We start from the raw sequence: 21,487 nt of genomic DNA on the forward strand, positions 1-21,487 counted from the left end.
ACGTCAAGTCCGGTCCCGGCGGAAGTCCTCCCCCGGCGGACCGGGAAGTAGCTGAAGGCTGGGCGATGGCAGTTTTGGAAGTCCCGCTCGCAGACAGACCCGAAGCCGCGGTACCCCCGCGGTAGACCGGATCAGGGTGGCGGGCTCCGGGTCCCGAGGTGAAAAGCGTTGGGGGCTGAACGGCTACTTTCGAAGGGGACATGGGAACCCCGACGGCCCCTATTGCAGACCCTCCCTGACTTTGGGCTGTAAACTGCCTTTGCCGGGTCAGCCCCGGAAGCAGGTCCGCCTGGTATCCTACCGTTCCTACAGGGAAAGGTGCAGGCGGGGACTTTTACCCCTTCACCACAACAGCAAGTCAGGCGGTAGCTCCGAACCCGGGGTTCAAGGGCGCTTATTCTTCCTAACGTCGTCTCCTTTCCACCGCCGCAGGGATGGAGGGGTGTAAGACATCCAGCAGCACCATGCAGGTGAGCTTCGTGTGTCAGCGCTGCAGCCAGCCTCTGAAACTGGACACGAGCTTCAAGATTCTGGACCGTGTCACCATCCAGGAGCTCACAGGTCAGCGAGGCCCTTGGAAAGAGGGTGATCAAGATCGTTCAAAGTGGGCAGCTTTGGAGATGAAGGTCTTAAGGACTATACATAGCCTGCCACAAACAAGCCTTGTGAGCCTCGGAAGTTGCTTCATCTCTCTGGTTCCTTGTTTTCTTATCGAGAACATAAAAGTTCTGACACTATGTGCTTCTGAGAGCTTTCTATAACAAGGAAAGGTCCTTAGTTTTCTGCTCCTGCTGTTTCAGAGTAAAGGATTATGTATATACAAAAATAAACGGCAATTGTGGAGGACTTGCCATATACCGAGTGCATTACATGCATTACTTTTAACCTCTATGGAGTAGTTCAGTTTTACTCCCCTATGCGTAGGAGTAGTAAAAATTTATCATTTCATCCATGAGGAATTGAAGCTCAGTCAGGTTAAATGACTTACCCAGAAGCCAATAGCTGATAAGTAGAGGCAAGTAGAGGAAAATAGAGGAATAGAATCCCAAATCCCCATGAAGTGAGATGAAGCTAGGAAAAAGGAAAAGATTGAATAAACAGTTAAAATAAGCTCATGGACCTAGAGTCACTCTGCTTGAATTTAACTTCTGGCTGTCATTTACTGGCAGAATGACTTTTTGCAAGTTACTTCACCCAGTTTTTAGTTTCTAAGCCCCAATTCTTTTATTTCCTATATCTGTAAAATGTAAAACAACCTCAAGATAGTTGTAAAGATCAAATATGACACAGACCGTGAATACTTAAGAATATGCCAGGGAAAAATACTCAGCAAATATTAACAATTATTATCAATACCTGATTTCTCTTTTCTGAGGGGAATTAACTGTTTAATATGGGAAATTTTTAATATGGAAAATTTCAAACATACAATCAAGAGAATAGCACAGTAAACTCCCTTGTGTCCATCATTCAGCTTCAACAATAAGCTACATTCAACCATTCTTGTTTCCTCTATGCCTACATTCACCTCCCATATCCACTCAGGTATTTTGCTCTTTACCTCTTTTTTTTAAAGGTAAATTTTCATACATTGACAATTTTTAATTGTCAAGATTTTTTTTTTTTTTCGCCTGTACCCCATGGCATGTGGGATCTTAGTTCCCCAGCCAGGGATGGAATCTCTGCCCCCTGCAGTGGAAACTCAGAGTCTTAACTACTGGATCCCCAGGGAAGTCCCTAATTGTCAAGATTTATATATTACGTATCTTAGCTTTTTGGGGGGCCATGATGCACACTTTGTAGGATGTAGGATCCTGGTTCCCCAACAGGGATTGAACGTAGGCCCTCGGCAGTGAGAGTGTGGAGTCCTAACCACTGGACTGCCAGTGAATTACCCTTCGCTGTATGTTTTGACAAATGTATACACTCATGTAACTTAGATCTCCATTGCTATGTAGAGAGCTTTCATCTTCCTGGATCTTAGTTCCAGAAAAGGAAGTTTCATCTTCCTTTCATGTTCCCTCCCACTTATTCTGGGGGGAAAAGGATGTTAACTTTTGTTATGGAAAACATCCAAGTTTACAATGAACCTCTGTATACTCATCACCAAGTTTCAGCGATTATGCAGGCACATTTAACCATGTTTCACCTACAGCCCCAAATGATTCTGAAGCAAATAATATAAACATATTTACACCAATAATATAAACACATTTACACCATTATATCCCAAACATATAAACACCATTAATATTTTATTTAAGTATTTTTGAGAGGTAAGATGTCTCTTTAAAGACCTAATCATACCATTATACTGAAAAAACTTTAATAATTCCTTAATCTGATTTAATGAGTGTAAGAAGAAGAAAACAGATCCTTTTTTTGGTAAATTCTACTCTGAGAAAAAGGTGGAGGATGTTTTGATTCTTATCCTTTCACACATGCTCCTGCTCTGAGAAGACTTTCTAAAAGATTCAATGTTTCCCTTGCTCTTAGCTCCATTACTTGCCACAGCCCAGCTGAAACCAGGAGAGACCCAGGAGGAAGAGGCTAACTCAGGAGAGGTATGAAAACACTGGAATGCAAAGTGGGTTTCTGCAGGGTCCTTGGTGCTCCTGGGGCCCCCAGATATGTGGAATCTCTGGTTAACAAGAGACATTCTGCATAATCAGGCCACTTTAGATCACTGAAGATACAGAAGTATACCTGAGGTCACAGGGTTGCTGAATGAGGCATCCATTCAAAAATGTGAAGAGAGACTCTGCTTTATTTGGAGTGGAATTATAAGCTATTTTAGGTGGGAGGTGGGATGATGACCTGTGTGTCCAGGTCTTACCTGGTTCATACCTGTTGTTGTAGTTCATTAGTAATATCCACTCCTCTCTAGTCTTAAAAGTATCTACGTTTAGAGATAGAATTGTGTGATTACACTAGGTAGAAAGGGTTGTCAGTGTTTGAGAACATGTCATTTTTTTTAAACTGTATTGAGTGATGATTTTCATTGTCAAAGATAAGACTTTGGTCACATACAAATTATATCAAAGTATGGAAAACAAAGAATCTACTTTGTTTTATGCCATGGCAGACTTCATTGCAGTCTGCTCTGGCTTTTCCCTTGTGCCATGATTTAGGGCAGGAGTCTCTAGCCTCCAGGATCTAATGCCTGATCATCTGAGGTGGAACTGATGTAAAAACAGTAAAAATAAAGTGTGCAATAAACATAATGCGCTTGAACTACCCCTCCCCCTGCCCTGGTCTATGGAAAAATTGTCTTCCATGAAACTGGTCCCTGGTGCCAAAAAGGTTGGGGACCCCTGAAGGGCATTCTCTCCCCTAGCCTGACTGGTAAGTGTTGAGAAAATGCAAATAAAACAGAGTATAACATAGTTAAGAAATACTGTTTCCCACAAAAAAACCAAATGGGACTCGGGGTTTATTTGTACCAGGGGTCCTTTCTTAGTGCCTGTATCCAAGGATTGGCTAGAAAACACCCATTTCTTAAGTCTCTTGTTTCTCAAGTCTTGTGTTTATCAATCATGGGTAAAGCCAAATAGTTCTGAGGCCATTGGGAAAATAGACTCCACCTCAAAAGCCGCTAGAATTCTGATGACTTCTTATTTCCTTCCCAGGAGCCATTTATTGAAACTCGCCAGGATGGTGTCTCTCGCAGATTCATCCCCCCAGCCAGGTGCCTACTACTCCTCAGCCCCCTGTTCCTTGCCAAAGGCCAGTAGAATTTTAATTGAACCCAGAATTGTGATGGAGATGAATCATCACCTAGCCTTTCACTCTTCTAGAAAAGACACTGTCCCTTACACCTGGCCCATCACCTTCCAGTATTGATTTTTTCCTGTAGCCATTCACACAGTGGGAAGGAACAGTAGCTCTCATGATGAAGAATTAAGAAAAGTTGAGAGTGTGATTGACTAATGGAAGAGATGAGCTCTTGAAAAGTTTTAAGATAACAAATGTTATATGTTCAGGTTCTTAGTTATTAATGCATGTAAGAAATGGTCTCTCCTGATTCTCCTTCCTTTTCTACTATAGACACACACATAGCCGTTTTTGATGCCCCCTCTCCCTCCTTAGTCCATCCAGGCCAACCTTCGTGCTGAGTGCCCCTGTGGAAGACCAGCATGGCCTTCCCTTGGGAGAGAGGTATCCTTGGGAGGTCAGTCGGGCTAGGAGTGGGTATGCGCCTTGAGGCCCCTCAGCTGGTGCTTGAGAGTCTCTGCCACCAGCACTGCATATAGGTGGAGGAGGCCTCTCTGCTCCCTCATGTGGCCCATGGGCGGGGGGCTGTCTGCAGGATGATGTCCACAGAAAGTGCCAACAGCTTCACTCTGATTGGGGAGGCATCTGATGGCGGCACCATGGAGAACCTCAGCCGAAGACTAAAGGCAAGTCTGCCTCATGCCAGTGTCTTTCAGTGGGCTGGCTGGTAGGGGGGTCTCCAGGCAGGTGACATGAGACAGGCCCTACCCTGACTCTCTTCTTCCAGGTCACTGGGGACCTTTTTGACATCATGTCAGGCCAGACAGATGTGGATCACCCCCTGTGTGAGGAATGCACAGACACTCTTCTAGACCAGCTGGACACTCAGCTCAACGTCACTGAAAATGAATGTCAGAACTACAAGTGAGTGCCTCCAGAGCCTGGTCCCAGGAACAGGGCTCTGAGTCTTGGGGTGCTCATTGCTCTGGGGCTGTACAGCCCTTACTCAAGAGCTGTGCTTCATGCAGGGAAATGGAATAACAGGTTCCCTCCCGTAAGCATTCCCTGCCTGTGTTCTTGGCAGACGCTGTTTGGAGATCTTAGAGCAAATGAATGAAGATGACAGTGAACAGCTTGGGTTAGAGCTAAAGGAGCTGGCATTAGAGGAGGAGAGGCTGATCCAAGAGCTGGAAGATGTGGAAAAGAACCGGAAGATAGTGGCGGAAAATCTCGAGAAGGTCCAGGCTGAGGCTGAGAGGTTGGATCAGGAGGAAGCTCAGTGAGTGATCACCCTGTTCTTCCATCTTCCTACCTCAAGGCTCCGGGAGGGGAAGTGGCTCACAGCCGAATGTGTCTGGTTTGTAAACAGCAGTCGACTTTGAGCAGCATGTCTGCTCTAGACCCTGCATTTCCAGGCCCTGATTCTCGATGTTGGTTGGGAGGCTTATGTAGGAAGAGTCAGCATGATTAAGTGACAGAAGCATTGGTTTTGTCCAGTGCTTTTGGAGAGCCGAGAACCAGGCCTCTAGTGACAGCTCTGTCCTATAGGGAACATTTGGATGAGTCAGGCACTGAATCCCACATCCTCCTCTGGAAGGATAAGTGTGTTGGCCTACATTTATTCTCTTCCAGCTCAAAAATATCACTGGTGCTCTTTTTTAAAAATATTAATTTATTTGGCTGCGCCAGGTCTTAGTTTCAGCTTATGAGATCCTTGATCTTTGTTGCGGTATGTGGGATCTAGTTCCCTGACCAGGGATTGAACCTAGGCCCTCTGCATTGGGAGCTCGGAGTCTTAGCCACTGGACCTCCAGGGAAGTCCTTCATTGGTATTCTTGACCTGAGAGAACCCTCTGTCTAGTGGAGGAGACTGAAGGTGGGGGAGTGGAGGACTGAGAAAAAGTTAAATTTTTCATGAGGTAGTGTAACAAGTTCCATTAGAAATGATATACACTAACCATTTAAAGGACAATAGGCATGTAGAAGTGAAGTGATAGACAATCAGACCATTTCAGGGAAGAAACCACCATTGACTAATTCACCTTGTTTCTGGAAAAGACCAGGAGTCCAAGAAGTATCTGGTCCTGGTTTGGAAGCATCCTGTCCTCCTCCTCTTTTTTGCATATGAGCAGCTGGAATTTGGGACATTTCTGTCCCTCCCAGGCAAAACATCTAGGGCAACTATGTTCCTTTGTATGAGATCTATGCCAAATGTACAAGGTGCTGCAACTAGAAGTGACCATAATCACTAGAAGAAGTCTTTGAGAGGAGCGATGGGAGAGAAATTTTAGCCCCCAAACTAACAGCCTTTAATGACCACCTTATCTATTCACAGGTATCAAAGGGAATACAGTGAATTTAAAAGACAACAGCTGGAACTGGATGATGAGCTGAAGAGTGTAGAAAACCAGATGCGTTATGCCCAGATGCAGCTGGACAAGCTGAAGAAAACCAACGTCTTTAATGCAACCTTCCACATTTGGTAAGAAGGGCTGGAGGGTGAGGGGCATCTGGGAAGCACTGAATATCTGAATGTTAGCTGTTGACCACTGAGCCAAGGTGCCCACCTCCCATGAAATAGAAGTGCATGTCATTCTCATCCCATCTAGGCTTCTTCCATTTCTTGAGTTGGGATAGCCACAGTCAGGGGATTGAGATTCTAGAGCTTGGTAACTTCCATTCTTCCAAGGAGAGGGAAAGATCGGAGCCCTCCAGCCACAGGAAAATCTGCGCCTCTGCCTGCTGCTGATTTCTCATCCCCCTCTCCCGGAGTTATTTGTTTACTCATTTATTTGACATTTTATCCATTTCAGCTGGGATCTGTTGAGCATCTTCTATGTGGTCGACACTGCTCAGCACTGGGTGGGCAGCAGCAAGCAATATTCATTCTGCCTCCTGGTTGCTACAGTCTTGTGGGGGAGGGGGAGATGGCTGGGTAACAGGCACTTGCACCTCAGCGTGGTCCTGGTGAACCCAGGGTGCTGTGGGAACACATAAGGGCACTTCACCTGATTTGAGGAGGCTGCATGAACGTTTCCCCCAGAGGAAGTGGATGTTTAAGCTGAGACGTGGAGTCTAAGTCTGCAGAGGAGGAGGGTTGTTCTCGGCAGAGAGAACATCCTGTGTAAAGAGGCAGAGGAAAGTGGAAGTGATAATCTCCCACTGAACCTTCTGGACTGAAAGGAGCTTATTGTGACTGGAGATGGAGTATAAAGCAGAGAAGGACAGGGTGTGAAACTGGAGCACTACCAATTCCTTAAGGATCTTAGAAGCCTCGTTAAGGGATTTGGACTTTATCCGAAAGGCAGTGGGAGCCACTGAAGCGCTTTGGGCAGGAAAGTGACACAGTACAGCTGTATTTGTAAATGATGGCTTTACCTGCAATGTGAGAAATGACTTGGGGGAGAGGGCAAGGCTGTTGGTTAGGAAATTTGTCCAGGGGATTCTAAACACAAAGAGAGCCATGGTATTGAGTCTGAAGAGAAGTGGACAGATTCAAGAGGTTTAGGAGGTAGAACCAGCAGAGCTTGGTGGTTTTGGGGAAAAGGGAGCTGAGAGAGAGCATTCAGGGATGACCCCCAGGTTTCTACTTTGATGTCTGAGCAGCAGGGAGAAAGATGATGACTCACGCTTTAGGCATGTATTTAAAGTACCAGGTAGGGCTTGGATATGTGAATATGAAGATAAGGAGAGAGATTTATGCCAGGTTTTAGGTGAGAACAGGAAATATCAGAATTCGCCAAGTTTTAAGTTCTCTCTGTATTTTTCCCTGCCCTTCTTCTGTAGGCATAGTGGACAGTTTGGTACAATCAATAACTTCAGACTGGGTCGGCTGCCCAGTGTTCCTGTGGAATGGAATGAGATTAATGCTGCTTGGGGCCAGACAGTGTTGCTGCTCCACGCCCTGGCCAATAAGATGGGTCTGAAATTTCAGAGGTAAAAAAGGTGGTCCTTTCTTGAGTGTGGTGTGTCTTTGATATAATCTGTGTATCCTACCTGTTACTTCTGTTGACTACGCAAGAGCCCTTGCTCCCAGCAAGCAGGGAGTATTCTGTCTATGGAGACTGTGTGCTTCTGGTTTTCTCCTCACCACAGGCCTTTTCCACTGATTGAGCAGTCCATGAACTGCATGACTATAGCAGTGGTCCTCAACTTCCTGTCTCCAGAACCTAAAAAATCTCCAGATTTCTGTTTCTAAATCTAAACCAGAACATACATTCATCCATAAAAGACCCTCAGATAATTATACAATAAATGTAGGGTTTTTTTTCCTTCTCTTTTTTAAAATACTTATTTGTGTTTGTTTGTTTATTTATTTAACTGCACCAGGTCTTAATTGCAGCCTGTGGGATTTAGTTCCTTGACCAGGGATCCAATCTGGTCCCCCTGCATTGGGAGCATGGAGTCTTAGCCACTGGACCACCAGGGAAGTCCCAAACAAAACTTTTTAAACATGGAGGCCCCATGGGGAGGTTAGAGAGAAGTGGAAATAATAAAAGAGGTCCTTGGGTAGCTTGGGCTTCCATGGTGGCTCAGACAGTAAAGAATCTGCCTGCAATGCAGGAGACCCAAGTTCAGTCCCTGGGTCGAGAAGATCTCCTAGAGAAGGAAGTGGCAGCCCACTCCAATATTCTTGCCTGGAGAATTCCATGGACAGAGGAGCCTGGTAGGTCCCAGTCCATGGAGTCGCAAAGAGTTGGACACAACTGAGTGACTAATACTTTCACTTTCTTTGGGTAGCTGAAGACCAAAAATCACTGGGTTATAAGACCCTAGTAATCTCTTTAGGTAGAGTCCTGTATTCATCTCTGTCTGCATCTCCATTTTAGGTATCGACTTGTTCCCTATGGAAACCATTCATATCTGGAGTCTCTGACAGACAAATCTAAGGTACTCTAGGAAGTTCCATTTTTCACCTATAGTATAGAATTATTGTACCTCGTAACAAAATAGTTTACTTTTGATAATAGCATAATTTCATTCTTAGACTGAGATATCTTATGATGAGCCAGTGTCTTGTTCAGTGGCTTGTCCAGGTCAGGATTAGCTCTTTGGGGTCTGTTGAGAAAATTATACTTCTACAGTTTGTTGAGAAGGGATGTGGGCAGATCCAAGGAGAAGGTGTGTGCCAGGATGAGAAAGGCATCACCATGCACATGTTTAATACATTTCGGTGATGGTGAAACAGTTCTGGGTGCATGGTATTTGCCCAAGGTTACTGTTGCCAGTGGAATCCAGACAGAACCTGTTAGAGAGATGGATTGGATTGGGAGCAGCCTGTTGAAGCCAGTGTTTGGGCCACATGTACAGCTAGTTCTCTCTTCTCGGGCAGGAGCTGCCGTTGTACTGTTCAGGGGGGCTTCGGTTTTTCTGGGACAACAAGTTTGACCATGCAATGGTGGCTTTCCTGGACTGTGTGCAGCAGTTCAAAGAAGAAGTTGAGAAAGGCGAGACACGTTTTTGCCTTCCTTACAGGTCAGTATTCCCCAGTGCTGAATGAATCTAAAGTAGGACCAAAGTGAGCAGAATGGAAGGGACAGTAAGAATGGAAGCAAAACCAGTACACATGGTGGGAAAGCTGAAAACGGAGTAAAATCCCATGACGCTGATGGGCAGGATGGATCCAACACTGTAAGCAAGACAGTGTGACCACCTGATCCCTGGAAAAAATGCTGACTTCAATGGTGTGGGGGATTTTCTTGGTGCAAAGCTCAAGCCTGCTCTCCAATTTCAGGGAGGTTTTCCCTTATGCCCTTGGAAAGATACAGGAATGCTTCCTTTGATCAAATTTTGCAGGAGCCCAGAGATAGATGGGCACCTTACTTAAGAGAGTAAGGCTGAGCTGCTTCCATCACCCCAAAACAAAGCATTTCTTTTCTTCTGCCTCCCTTCCCTCCCCAAGAGGGAGGGATGCCTAGGAAAACAGTGCAGAGTGCTGTCACCCTCACTTACCCTCTGCTCCAGGCTTCTCATCCATTTGGGTGTGTGTCCTGTCCCTGTACTCTGCAATGACAATGAGGCTCTTGTGACAGCCTTCTTGATTTTGGGCTTTCAAGCAAATCCAAAATACACTACCGTTGCTTGCCAAGAGTTCTTTAATAGATAAAATGACGTGAATGGTCCCTTGATCAAGTCCCTGCCTATTTGCCTGAACTGACTTAACTTGGATCTCAGTTACTAATGAGTTCTGCTGTGTTCACCTGCAGGATGGATGTGGAGAAAGGCAAAATTGAAGACACAGGAGGCAGTGGTGGTTCCTATTCCATCAAAACTCAGTTTAACTCGGAGGAACAGTGGACGAAAGCTCTCAAGTTCATGCTGACGAATCTTAAGTGGGGTCTTGCTTGGGTATCCTCACAGTTTTATAACAAATGACTTTCTTTTTTCCTTAGTTCGTTTGCCTTAAAGGCTTTCAATTTTGTTTTGTTTGCAGAAAAAGAAAGTGTTAAATTCGGGTACTATTAAACAGCATATGTTTACAATACCAAAAAAGAAAAAAAATCCACAAAAGCCACTTTATTTTAAAATATCATATAACAGTTTCCAGAACTACAACATGCCATGTATAGCATCTGGTCTTTGTCACAGTTTTGACTCTTAACCCCATGCCTTCCTTTCCCTTTGTCCCCTCAAAACAAATAATTTAAGTTTGCTTTTTTTTTTTTTAACTGAGTTGAATTGAGATTGATGTGTTTTCACTGGAGTTTGTCTCTCTCAACTTCCTGCACTTAGAACATGAACTAGAAACTTGTCTCTCCACTGAGAGGACAAGAAGTGTGAGATGCACAGTTGGATAACATGAGAAAATGACACAAGCTTTGGTCACCATGTGATGTGATCAGAAGCTTGAAATTTAACACTTCTTACTTGGTTCTAGTACTGAATGCCTGCTCTACTCTGTGTTAAGAGATATGAAATGGTGTTTGATACTGTTTGAGACCTTGGTGGAGAGATTTAATTATTTGTAATAAAAGATCAACTGCAGTCTGATAACTGCCCAGAGGTGCACTGTTGGGTTTTTCTTTAACTAAAATAGAGTACTTTGTATTCTGGGAGAATTGAGTTCAAGTGCAGGTATGTGGAAAGTCTGTTGAAATATGTGTAGAGGTAGGTGTTAGTTTTTAAAAAGACTAATGGAAAAATAGACAGCTGTAGAGAAGGCCCTATTTGTGTAGCTCTCTGTAACAGAACAGAGATGTTAAACTAATTTTAAGGGGAAATAAAGTCAACATCCTTGATGTTCAGTCAGGGTTACCCATATGGTCTCAGTATTTGAGTCCCTGGTTAATACTAATTTCCATGTCTGAGGTTCTGTCTTAATAAAATGAATAAAATAAAAAGAATAAATATCTTGTTAAACAAAAATAAACTAATTTCACTGATCCTCTGTCTTCTCCCAGCTCTTTGACATTTTCAGTGTGATATGACAAAAGGGACATGGTTATTCATCTTAATTCTTTCTCTGATGCAGAAAAATAAGCGTGAAGTTGGATTACAAAAGACAACTCAGAAGATGCTTGGAACTTTTGTACCCTGAGTATGAAAGTAAACAAAGGGAGGGATGGGTGCAGTGACAGAAGGCTGTTTATATTTGGCAGATTCCGCCTGCCTCATGTGTTGAAGGAAGCGCAGACCTTGGAGGTCGGGCCACCAGGTGGGGAGGAACAGGCTGCTGTTGACCTGGAGTGCTGGCTCCCACGCTGTGAGTTAGGATTGCATAAGAGAACTCAGCAATGCTCTCCAAGGCAATGCCAGTGATGCTCTGCAAATGCCCCATGACCTTCAGAAATAGAGACAGATTTCTTATTACTACATAAACACATGTTAGTGCACAAATAGACACATTGCTGGGGCTTTTCTCTCAAGCCAAATGTAAGTTTTTTCATTTCTCTGAACTTACACAGAGAATCCAGATCCCAGTGTTTGCCAGTGGCCATGTTAAGCTAGGATACCTTTGCCCTGATAGTGTTAGCATGGAAAGTTTCTGCTAGACATTTCCCTCTGCTGAGAAAAGTTTTGTGAAATATGAGAGGGATATTTGAGTCTTGACATTTTCTGTTTGGGAGGATACACTTAATGGGCTTTAACATGGTAGTGGATTATCATAATGGGAAGCGAACAAGCTGAAATTGAGCCTTCATTTCCAATTTCACAAGGGGGAAAGTGGAGAACATTTTTCAGTCCTATCCTAGTTTTCTCTCCCAAGTCCTGCTTATTCATCCTAATCCTAGGTCTTGGCAGTTACCTTTTATAGCTTGTCTGTTTTCCCCTAACTAATGGGAGAATGCTTTCTATTAAATGAATTCTGACCATGCTGGTCCTGCTCAGTGATGCATACCTGGCTCCAGCACTCATGGTTTTGGATGAAAGCACTTGCTGCAATGATTCCTACTGCCAACAGCATGAAGTCTTCCTTCACTGAAACAAACTTTTCCCTGAGTGATTAAAACCACATTAATTTTGGAGCTAGAGTGACACTCAATCTTCCAAATCCTAGGGCTACAGGACTTCAACTCTGAGTTGTTTATGTTGATCATGGGAAATTTTATACATGGAAAGAAATGGTCAAGTAATATCTAATTGATTCCCTCTTCCAACTTCCCCCAACTCAACTGAGATGAAAACATGAGCCTTCTGGCTGAATGGTTTATGGACCTTTTGTTGTTCCATCTGTCTCCCTACCAAATGTAACTGTGAGGCTTTTTACCAGCCTGACTTTACAGTAATCAAACACTTTGTCCAAGTTGCAACCCTGTGACTGGCTTTTTTTCCTAGGTGACTATAAAAGCAGTTCAGTAATCTGAAATTATAAGCAGCTATAAAAGAAGAATTAGGAATGAAAGTATGTTAATTACTTGAAGTCATTTAAATTTAAAAGTAAAAGCCTCTAGGGTTTTGCTGATTGGACTCAGTCATCCATCCAAACAACATATTAGATGTAGATTAGAACAAGGTAACCCGTGCAGGTTATCTGTGGCCTAGGTGCCTTGCTAGGTAAATTCCATTTCCCAGGTTCTCGTGATATGTTACTGACTCCCTGTTTCTGGAAGGAGCCTACAGTAAAGGAGTTGCCTTACCCTTGCAGCTGACTGGGTGTGGAGTTCTCAATTGAAGCCCTCAGCAGGCTTTCATATACAGGTTCATGCAGAAGATAGACTAGGTCAAGTAGAATCAGGCAGGTTGCATGCAGCTGTGTGGCTGGGACCAAACAGCCATTGTATCCTAGATGGAGTATGCGCATGGTAAAGAGCATTATGTGTGTCTGATTGTAATCACAGTTGTCATGCGAAACAAAGCTTCGGAGCTGCTAGTGTGCTTCCTGGTTGCTAAGTTCTACTATAAGAAACCTCTAGCTGGAGGTCGATTTTAAAGGACAAAGGGAGAAGTAGAGAAAACTTCATCTACGAGATACATATATAATTGGAACCTATTTGCTTGTTCCCCTCTTATCTCATGCCTCTATAAAATCAACTCTTTGATCTTACAATAAGAGAGTGGCTAATGAGTCCAAATAGAATCCAGGTGCGGAGACTGGTGTTTCTTTCCCTGACAAGTACTAGAGGAAACTACTGAAAACTGCTGTTCCTCACTGGCAGGTTCTGCCCACTGCCCCCAAACCCTTTAACACATTCCTTTTTTTATCTTTTTTTTTTTTTTTTGGCCACCCGTGAGGCATGCAGGATCTTACTTCCCTGACCAGGGATCTAACCTGTGCCACCTGCAGTGGAGGCGTGAGTCTTAACCACTGGACCACCAGGGATGTCCCCCTAGGAACTTCTATGGAAGTTCTGCCTTCTTATGGAAGACTCCAACTCACATGCCCAACACAGTTAAGTACCTAAAACCTCCAGGAGCATCTCCACATATGCCAGGGGAGTAGGCAGATTGATTTGGAAGTTCAGGGACTTCAAAACATCAAGCTCTGATTCCAGCAGTTCTTCTTTAGTGTGAAGATACCCTAGAGTCCGGAGGAAATTCAGGACTGTAACGTTGCTGATTATCTGAGCAAACAAAACCAAAAGATAGTGAAAGGGAGAGCAGGTCGTCAGAATAGAGGTCATACATCTTGGCATAGTAAACAAAGCCCTTCACAATCCAGTCCTTGCCTTTATCTCAGCTTCTTCTTGGTAATTCCCCCTTATACTCTACTGCTGCTGCTACTGCTAAGTCACTTCAGTCGTGTCCAACTCTGTGCGACCCCATAGACGGCAGCCCACCAGGCTCCCCTGTCCCTGGGATTCTCCAGGCAAGAATACTGGAGTGGGTTGCCATTTCCTTCTCTAATGCATGAAAGTGAAAAGTGAAAGTGAAGTCGCTCAGTCGTGTCTGACCCTCAGCGACCCCATGGACTGCAGCCTTCCAGGCTCCTCCATCCATGGGATTTTCCAGGCAAGAGTACTGGAGTGGGGTGCCATTGCCTTCTTCATTATACTTTACACTTACACAGAATTACTTGCATTCCCAAACCCACAGGCTCTCCAGGTGTCTACACGTTTCCCATGTCTGCATCTCCCTCTGCCCTGCCCTCCAACCCCCCGCCCCGCACACACCTCCCTTAACTGCTCTCCTTACCTATTTCTCCTCTCCCCTTAGGATCCATCCATTCCCCAGCCCTCCCCTTCAAGAAGTCACTTTATTGGTTAAAGTGATATACCAAAAATCTTACAGCTAACATCATTCGTAATGGTGAGAAATTGAAAGCTTTCTCCCTAAGATTGTGAAAAAGCAAAGATGTCTGCCCTCACCATTTGTATTCAACTTAAACTAGAGCATACAGGCAGTGAAACATTCCTGGATAACAATTAAAAGAGTAATGCATTACTGTAAGTTAATAGCAGGAAATAATTATTATTAAAATTTTTAAATTAATCTCAAAGAGAGGCAGAACTGAGAAACACCTCTAGATGGGAGTGGAGATAGTGCTTAACAACAGGTGGAATATACTGAATAAATGTTCTGCTGTTTGTTTAAAAAAAGAGTAATTTTCTCTAAATACACTTCCTTGTCTCTACAAGGCTGATTAGGTACATTCACAGCCCTCTGTATTCACACTAATCAGAATACTTTCCCACATTTGTTTGTCTTCTCCCATTAGATAATAAATTCCTTGAGAGCATAGACAATATTTTTACTCTTGTAGCTATGGCACCATAGAAGACAATAAATATTTGTTGAATAAATGATACTTTATTATACAAGCATCACATAGTGATATGGAAACATTTTGTCCTTTATAAATGCAGTAGTTTTTTTGCCTTTAATACTACTAGGTAGGTTAGCAATTCAGGCACCTTATGTAAACTGTCCTTGAGTCCAAGGGGAGGAAAGGTGACCTGTATGAATGATGGCATCTGTCCAGCAATTATACTTTGGGAACAGAACTTCAGGTTAATAATTGCAGTGTGACTCTGTGTGTGTGTGTGTGTGTGTGTGTGTGTGTGTGTGTAGGAGGTCTGTGTGACTGTGTGTGTGTAGGAGGTCTGTGTGACTGTGTGTATGTGTGTGTGTGTAGGAAGCCTGTGTGACTCTGTGTGTGTGTGTAGGAGGTCTGTGTGACTGTGTGTGTGTAGGAGGTCTGTGTGACCGTGTGTGTGTGTGTAGGAGGTCTGCTTAGGAAGCATGATTATACTCTGGAATTTCCGCATGAGTAGTATCACCTAGACCTAGGAGTGGGTTTCTCAAAGCCACCTTTGGATGAGCTGGTTTCTCTCTAACACTTAGGTGCTCTTGAGCCACCCTAGCTCCTTACTTTGTAGTGGAAGGAAAGTTTGCTCGCCAGCTGAACACATGACACAAGACGCAGGATAAACTTGTTGAAAAGCTGCTCTTTCAGAGCCCTCCAATTCTGAGGCTCTGTCTTCCCTCTCAGCTGAATTGTAGCTTGCCTGCAGATGTTCTCTGCCTGCTTAACCATAAACCTGTAAAGAAGGGAAAAAGGAGAGAAATCAATCCACACACACTGAGACTAAATGGAGTTTGTGCTTCAAACTATGCTACATCTTATCCTAATATCCAATTGCTGGCTAAAAAAATTTACATTTGTGAACTTCCCTGGTGGCACAGTGGATAAGAATCCGCCTGCCAATGCAGGGAATGTAGGTTCGATCCCTGATCCAGGAAGATTCTACGTGCCATGAAGCAACTTAGCCCATGAGCTGCAACTACCGAAGCCCATGGGCCTAGATTCTGTGCCCTGCAACAAGAGAAGCCACCTCAATGAGAAGTCCTTGCACCAGAATGAAGAGTAGCCCCAGCTTGCCGCAACTACAAAAAGTCTGCACAAAGCAACAAAGTTCCAGAATAGCCAAAAATAAATGTTTTTAAAAATACAAAACTTTAAAAAAAAATTACATTTGCAAGTAAAAGAGGGTACAAACCTGGCCTCACAGTAAGAAGCAACTAGTATTTTTTTTAAGATATGGGTACATTAGCCATCCTGTTACTCTCACAAAAGCCTTATGCTCAGGGCTTTACCTTTCAAGGATTTCTACAGCCTGGTAGCTCACGGATTTCTCCAGACACCATTGTTCAGACAGGAGAAAAACAAACTCTGCCAAAACAGTAAAGAAGAGCCTGATTCACAAGGTGCAACCAAAACGACTCTGGGAACTCTTGGCCTTGTATGAAGGCCATGATGGGGCTCAGGGAAGAGGGTCAGGAAGTGTGAAAGATGAGACTGAAACAATCCAAGCGGAGCCTGGTTCCCTTTGCTGCCAATAGGCAGATGAGAAGCATGAAAAGGAGGCTGACTGAGTGCAAAAACAAAGGCTTACTAAGCCCCCTCAGGGCCCCTTGAGCCTTCCTGTGGGTCTCAACTGATGAAAGGCTTGGCCAGCTACACACAAACAAACCAGCTGGTCTACTTGGCCTTTACGCCATGCTGGGAACCTCCGGCTTCAAGAGAGATTCTTGGATGGATAAAAACCCTAACTCCTATATTCTGTTTTCAGTGGAATGTTGACAGGAACAAAAAGGTCCCTCCTGGAGCTTCGATATTCTTTATAACACTGTTTGTTTAGTAACCACCCTCTGAAGAACTCCCATTGCTTTACAAACACAATTCACCTTACAGCTGGACACCACCTCTCCACCACCAGTTTGTTGGGTAAATCTTTGGTGGCTGAGCCTCCTCCAGGAGCAAGTTTGTTACTGTGAAGTGGCTTGTTTGGAAGAATCATCCCCTAAATCAGGGAACAAGGTCCAGCTTGGGTGGGGGCAAGTCATTGGGAAGGTGGGAAGGGTAAGATACCTTGGCAAGATTTTAGGCTGCCTGTGTTTCTCTTTGAAAGAACAGCCCTAGATAGAATTCTATTTAGTTAGCAATATCATTAGAGGGTGGAAACAAGGATAAATGTTAGCTCTTAAAGGTCTGCAGAACTAGGAACTGTGAGCATTAATCAACAAAGAATTACAAATAGTCAAATTTCCATATATCTTCAGAGAAAATCTAACTTAAAGGAAAAAAATTATAAAATTTAGCATAAAAGTTTAACAATTGACTTGACACAGGTTACACATAGATATATGTACAAAACTTCATCATGACAGAGGCTAAAGCTCTGCTAACAGTGTCCAACGAAGAGGATAATTAGTTTAAGCAATTAAGCAAAGTATCCTAGAACTCCTAATTGTGTCATTAGCCAGTCATTTTATTTGCTGGAGCCTAGATTTCATTTCTTTATTTTCATGGGGAGGGGTGTGTTTATAGTTGTTTTATTTTTTATTTGAATTATTAACTATTAATATCTGGGCAATTGTTTCTGTTAATATTTTCCATTTTAACTTGCCAAGAAAACAGTGTGGGTTCGGTGGAATGGATGAGGGTTATACCTCTCTCCTGCTGCTGGCTCCATCTCCTGTACTTATTATACAAACATACTCAAATCTATTAACTAAAAGACCCTCCCCTTCCAATCTCTTAAACTAGGGCTCTATCTCTGTAGCCTCTATCACTGTGAAAACTCTCGCAAGCCTAGCTTATACCTGCTGCTACCACTTAATCACTCAGTCCCTCATATTCTGCAATTTGGCTTCTACTTTTTACAATTTGCTGAAATGATTGTCTCAGGGGTCAGAAAATACAGCCAAATTGTTAAATATCATGGTCCTTTTGCAATCCTCATCCCTGTTGTTCACATCTCTGAAGCATCTGAAACTGCTGACCATCATCCTTCATGAAACTTTCCTCTTGCTTCCAAGGGTCTCTTGGTTCTGTTCCTATCTCCCCAACCATTCCATTTATTTTCTTCATGACTCTTCTTCCCTCTCCACTTTCCTGAACACAAAATGTCTCCCAAGAAACTGTACTAGATTCCGCTTCTAAGAGCTCATCCTCTGCCAGTTTCAGCAGTATCACTAATAGAGATAACTCCCAAACCCTTATCTTTACTTGACCTCTCTTCCAATTTAAATTTTTAAACAACCTGCCAGAAACCTTCTTCCAGATGTTCCACAAGCATCTGAAACTCAGTAGATCTCAAACCAAAACTATTTTATTTCCCAGACAAGTCACGTTTCCTTTTTGTTTTTTCTTTTTCTGTATGTGTGTTTCTCTTAATGGCACCACCGTATGTCTAGGCTCAACCCTTTGACATAGTCATCTTCCCCTTTTTCATTTCTTAAATTCATCCATTGCAGAGCCCTAGATTTTACCTCTGAAATGTTTTTAATCTATCCTGTCTTGTCATTTCTTCTGTCTTATTACCTAAAAAATAACAACTGACAAAGACTCCACTGGACAACCTACCCCCTACCGCTCTCTACTCTGATCCATCCTTTACATCACAGCCAAAATAATTCTTTCTAAGGCAAAGGTTACAGTTACAGAACTCCCATATGCGGGGGGTGGGGTGGGGTGGGGGAACCTTTAATGCCTTCTTGTTTTCCTATTATGTCGCATATAAACTCCTCACTTTGGCATTCAAAATTCCCTGTGGAATGTCTCCAAACCACCTTTCTGGTCTGAATTTCAACTACTCTTCCACATGCTCTGGCCAACCTGGATGACATGGTACCCACGTTCACTCAAAGTGTCCCTATTTCATTGTTTGACTCATGTTATTCCGTTTTAGTAGAAACATGGTCCTAGGAGTTGCCATGGTCTAGTGGTTAGGATTTGGCGCTTCCACTATTGAGGCCTGGGGTCAATCCCCAGTTGGGGAACTCCCACAAGCTGCCCAGCACAGCCGGAAAAAAGAAAGAAACATCACCTTCACCAACCAAAATGTCATCCTTCAGGGTCTACCTTAAATACCATGATGCTTGGAGGACTCCTTAATTCATCCTACTCCCACCTCACTCCATCTTTCCTCTCAGTCTCCATAAAAGCTTGTTTTATGTGGTATGACACTTATCTAACCATACTTGCACCTAGTCATTTGCAGATTTGTCCTAATAGTCTCCAAAGATTATATACATGATTTAAAAGTTGGGACTAGACCTCTTTTTCATCTTTCTATCCCAGGAGGCAAGGAGAGTAAGTAGTCTATACATGTTAAATCAAGGGTGGGGGGGCTGGTGAGTCTGGCTCATCACTGTACCCCCACGCCTGGCATATAGTAGGTACTAACGAAACTTTAAGGAATAACGCATAATGAATCTCAAGATGGGTGCCTCAAAGACAAGTGCCCGGGTCTCCCATACGACCAGCCCCCCGGCCTGCATCCCCACCCACGATCCGGGTCTCCCTGAAGCTGCCCATCCGGCCCGCAGCCTCCTGCACGGCTTGCTCATTCTGCTGGGCCAAATGGAGCAGAGTGTCTTCAATGGTCTCTGTGGCAACAGCTCCAAACCGAAAGTCACTGAGAGAGGATAATCTTGGCCTTTCAGGTCGGTCCATCTTCAGAACCCTATTTGGGCACCCGGACGGCTCATAAACCGATCCCTTTAACTTCTCTTCAGTCTTCTGCCACCCCTTGGATTCTTCGTCGCCTTCCCTGCCCTAGTCCTCGCCTCAAATCTGAGGAAAACCCAATTCCTAACACAGCCTCGAGCCTTCCACAGCCTTTTCCCGCCCCAACGGCCGCGGGCCCTCAGCCAATCGGAAAGTACGGCCTATTCCCTCCTGCCCCGCCCTTTCCCTTTAGCCGCGAGCCGCACTCTGTGAACAGAAAGGCGGACTACAGCTCCCAGGATTCCCTTCAGAGGCCGAGGACTACTATTCCCAGCAAGCCCCGCGCCCCGAGAACGGCGAAGGGCAGAGCGGCAACATGGCGATACCCGGACCTGGAGACCCTGTGGATGCCAAAAGCGGAAAGGCCCCCCTGGCCCAGCGCATCGACCCGACTCGGGAGAAGCTGACTCCTGCACAACTACAATTCATGCGGCAGACGCAGCTCGCCCAGTGGCAGAAGACGCTGCCACAACGGCGGACCCGGAACATCGTGACCGGCCTGGGCATTGGGGCCCTGGTATTAGCAATTTGTATCCATCTGGACCACAGACTAGGGAAGACCGCATATGGGGGCAGGGGAAGGGCAGCAAAGGCGTGTAGGAGGGCAGTGCGGGGATGGTAGAAAGAACCGGAGCTATGAAAACCTTGGCTACTTCTAACGCCGAGCCAAGAATTTAAGTGTACCTTGTCATTTTAAAGGTGCTCTTTTAATATAATTTATTAATGATAACGAAATCGGGGTCAGGGCTCAGAGGAGCAGAGGGCAGAAGGTGATTTGGGAGGATGAGATAAACAAAAGTGGTGGAGCAAATCTGAGAAAAGGCAATGCACATATTCCACGTGGTTTCCTGAACCCACCTCCCCAGATGGTTACACCTTCTACTCGGTGTCCCAGGAGCGTTTCCTGGATGAGCTGGAAGATGAGGCCAAAGCTGCTCGAGCCCGAGCTCTGGAAAGGGCATCAGGACACTGATCCAGATGGGCATGGTGCATCTCTAACCTGCTGGAGTCCCTTCACATGATGGATGATGCTCCATGATCCTGTAGAAATTGAAGCCTGCGTTGCTGGCCTTCTTACTAACTTTGGACCATGATAGGGGTCCAAGTAGCCGCTTTGTGCATCTGGCCATTGGCAAGGGAACAACGCCCACCTAATGTTGATTCTGTGTGCCCACTGACCCCTTTTCCTAGTTGTTTCCTTGTTTGAAGTATCCACCTTGGCTTTTCCCAAGCTTTGACTTCATAGTTTAATCCTCTTAAACTCCCCTGGGGGCTGGTTTCGAGGGTGGAGGACAAGAGGTGGGCTATTATGGGGGTGGGTGTGGCAGCTCTGTGCAGTGTTGGAGCCTAAAGTGGGAAAGATGGGGTCAGGTTGAAAATAATAAACGAAGTCATTTCTCTCCAAGTCCAATGAGTGTGTTGGGGCTGACACTTCATGCTGAAGCACTTCACAGGCAGCAGCTGCAGCACTGATACTGCCCCAGGGAGCCAGAAATGTTTAACTAGAATTACTTTTTCCATGAGATCTTTCCACCTGATTTAAGGGAGAGATTGTGGTGGGTCACTGGGCTGTTTTGAGACTGAACCAGCTCTTGGGGGCAGGGAGCAGGCGGGGAGGAAGGTCACCCTTCTGTCCTCAACCCCACACTATGCTCAACTTGACTGCCTTTTCCGTTCTCCAGAGGTAAAGGAAGGATGGACAAGCAGCTTTTATTAACTTCCACTGGGGCCTGCTTCTGTAGGCCTAAGGCGGAGTCTGGGTGGAATCTTAGCTTGGTCAGGTGGATTATTGACCTTGAAGTTTCTTCATGAACTGCTGGCAGGAAGCCCAAAAGCTGGGTTCCACCCCTGCCTCCCATTGTGAGAGGGGAATTCCTTCTA

The 21,487-nt window shown here is 44.6% G+C and overlaps 3 protein-coding genes across 5 annotated transcripts; 2 read left to right on the forward strand and 1 right to left on the reverse strand.

Annotated features, from left to right (window-relative positions):
• The first annotated feature begins 34 nt into the window (after window positions 1-34).
• BECN1 (beclin 1) lies at window positions 35-11,096 on the forward strand. Of its 2 annotated transcripts, XM_086357565.1 has the most exons (13): window positions 35-158; window positions 433-561; window positions 2,497-2,564; window positions 3,630-3,688; window positions 4,090-4,158; window positions 4,310-4,400; window positions 4,502-4,638; window positions 4,799-4,993; window positions 6,050-6,196; window positions 7,501-7,650; window positions 8,544-8,604; window positions 9,047-9,189; window positions 9,921-11,096. In XM_086357565.1, the coding sequence occupies exons 2-13, from the start codon at window positions 435-437 to the stop codon at window positions 10,087-10,089; spliced, it is 1,416 nt and encodes a 471-aa protein (XP_086213691.1). In that variant the 5' UTR covers window positions 35-158; window positions 433-434; the 3' UTR covers window positions 10,090-11,096. The 2 variants fall into 2 exon arrangements, with proteins under 2 accessions (XP_086213691.1, XP_086213693.1); XM_086357567.1 differs by lacking the exon at window positions 4,090-4,158.
• Window positions 10,216-19,895, reverse strand: CNTD1 (cyclin N-terminal domain containing 1). Of its 2 annotated transcripts, XM_086357574.1 has the most exons (7): window positions 19,384-19,895; window positions 16,189-16,264; window positions 15,464-15,632; window positions 13,553-13,715; window positions 12,792-12,936; window positions 12,053-12,149; window positions 10,216-11,494 (listed from the first exon to the last, which is right to left on the reverse strand). In XM_086357574.1, the coding sequence occupies exons 1-7, from the start codon at window positions 19,550-19,552 to the stop codon at window positions 11,300-11,302; spliced, it is 1,014 nt and encodes a 337-aa protein (XP_086213700.1). In that variant the 5' UTR covers window positions 19,553-19,895; the 3' UTR covers window positions 10,216-11,299. The 2 variants fall into 2 exon arrangements, with proteins under 2 accessions (XP_086213700.1, XP_086213699.1); XM_086357573.1 differs by lacking the exons at window positions 12,053-12,149; window positions 12,792-12,936.
• Window positions 19,896-21,011, forward strand: COA3 (cytochrome c oxidase assembly factor 3). The gene is made up of 2 exons (XM_086357579.1): window positions 19,896-20,136; window positions 20,473-21,011. Exons 1-2 carry the CDS (start codon window positions 19,923-19,925, stop codon window positions 20,577-20,579), a joined length of 321 nt encoding a protein of 106 aa, XP_086213705.1. The 5' UTR covers window positions 19,896-19,922; the 3' UTR covers window positions 20,580-21,011.
• The last annotated feature ends 476 nt before the right edge of the window (window positions 21,012-21,487 follow it).

Source organism: Bos grunniens, chromosome 19, assembly GCF_055505025.1.
Source record: "Bos grunniens cultivar Pamir isolate PY7600 chromosome 19, Bosgru_T2T1.0, whole genome shotgun sequence".
Lineage (NCBI taxonomy): Eukaryota > Metazoa > Chordata > Mammalia > Artiodactyla > Bovidae > Bos > Bos grunniens.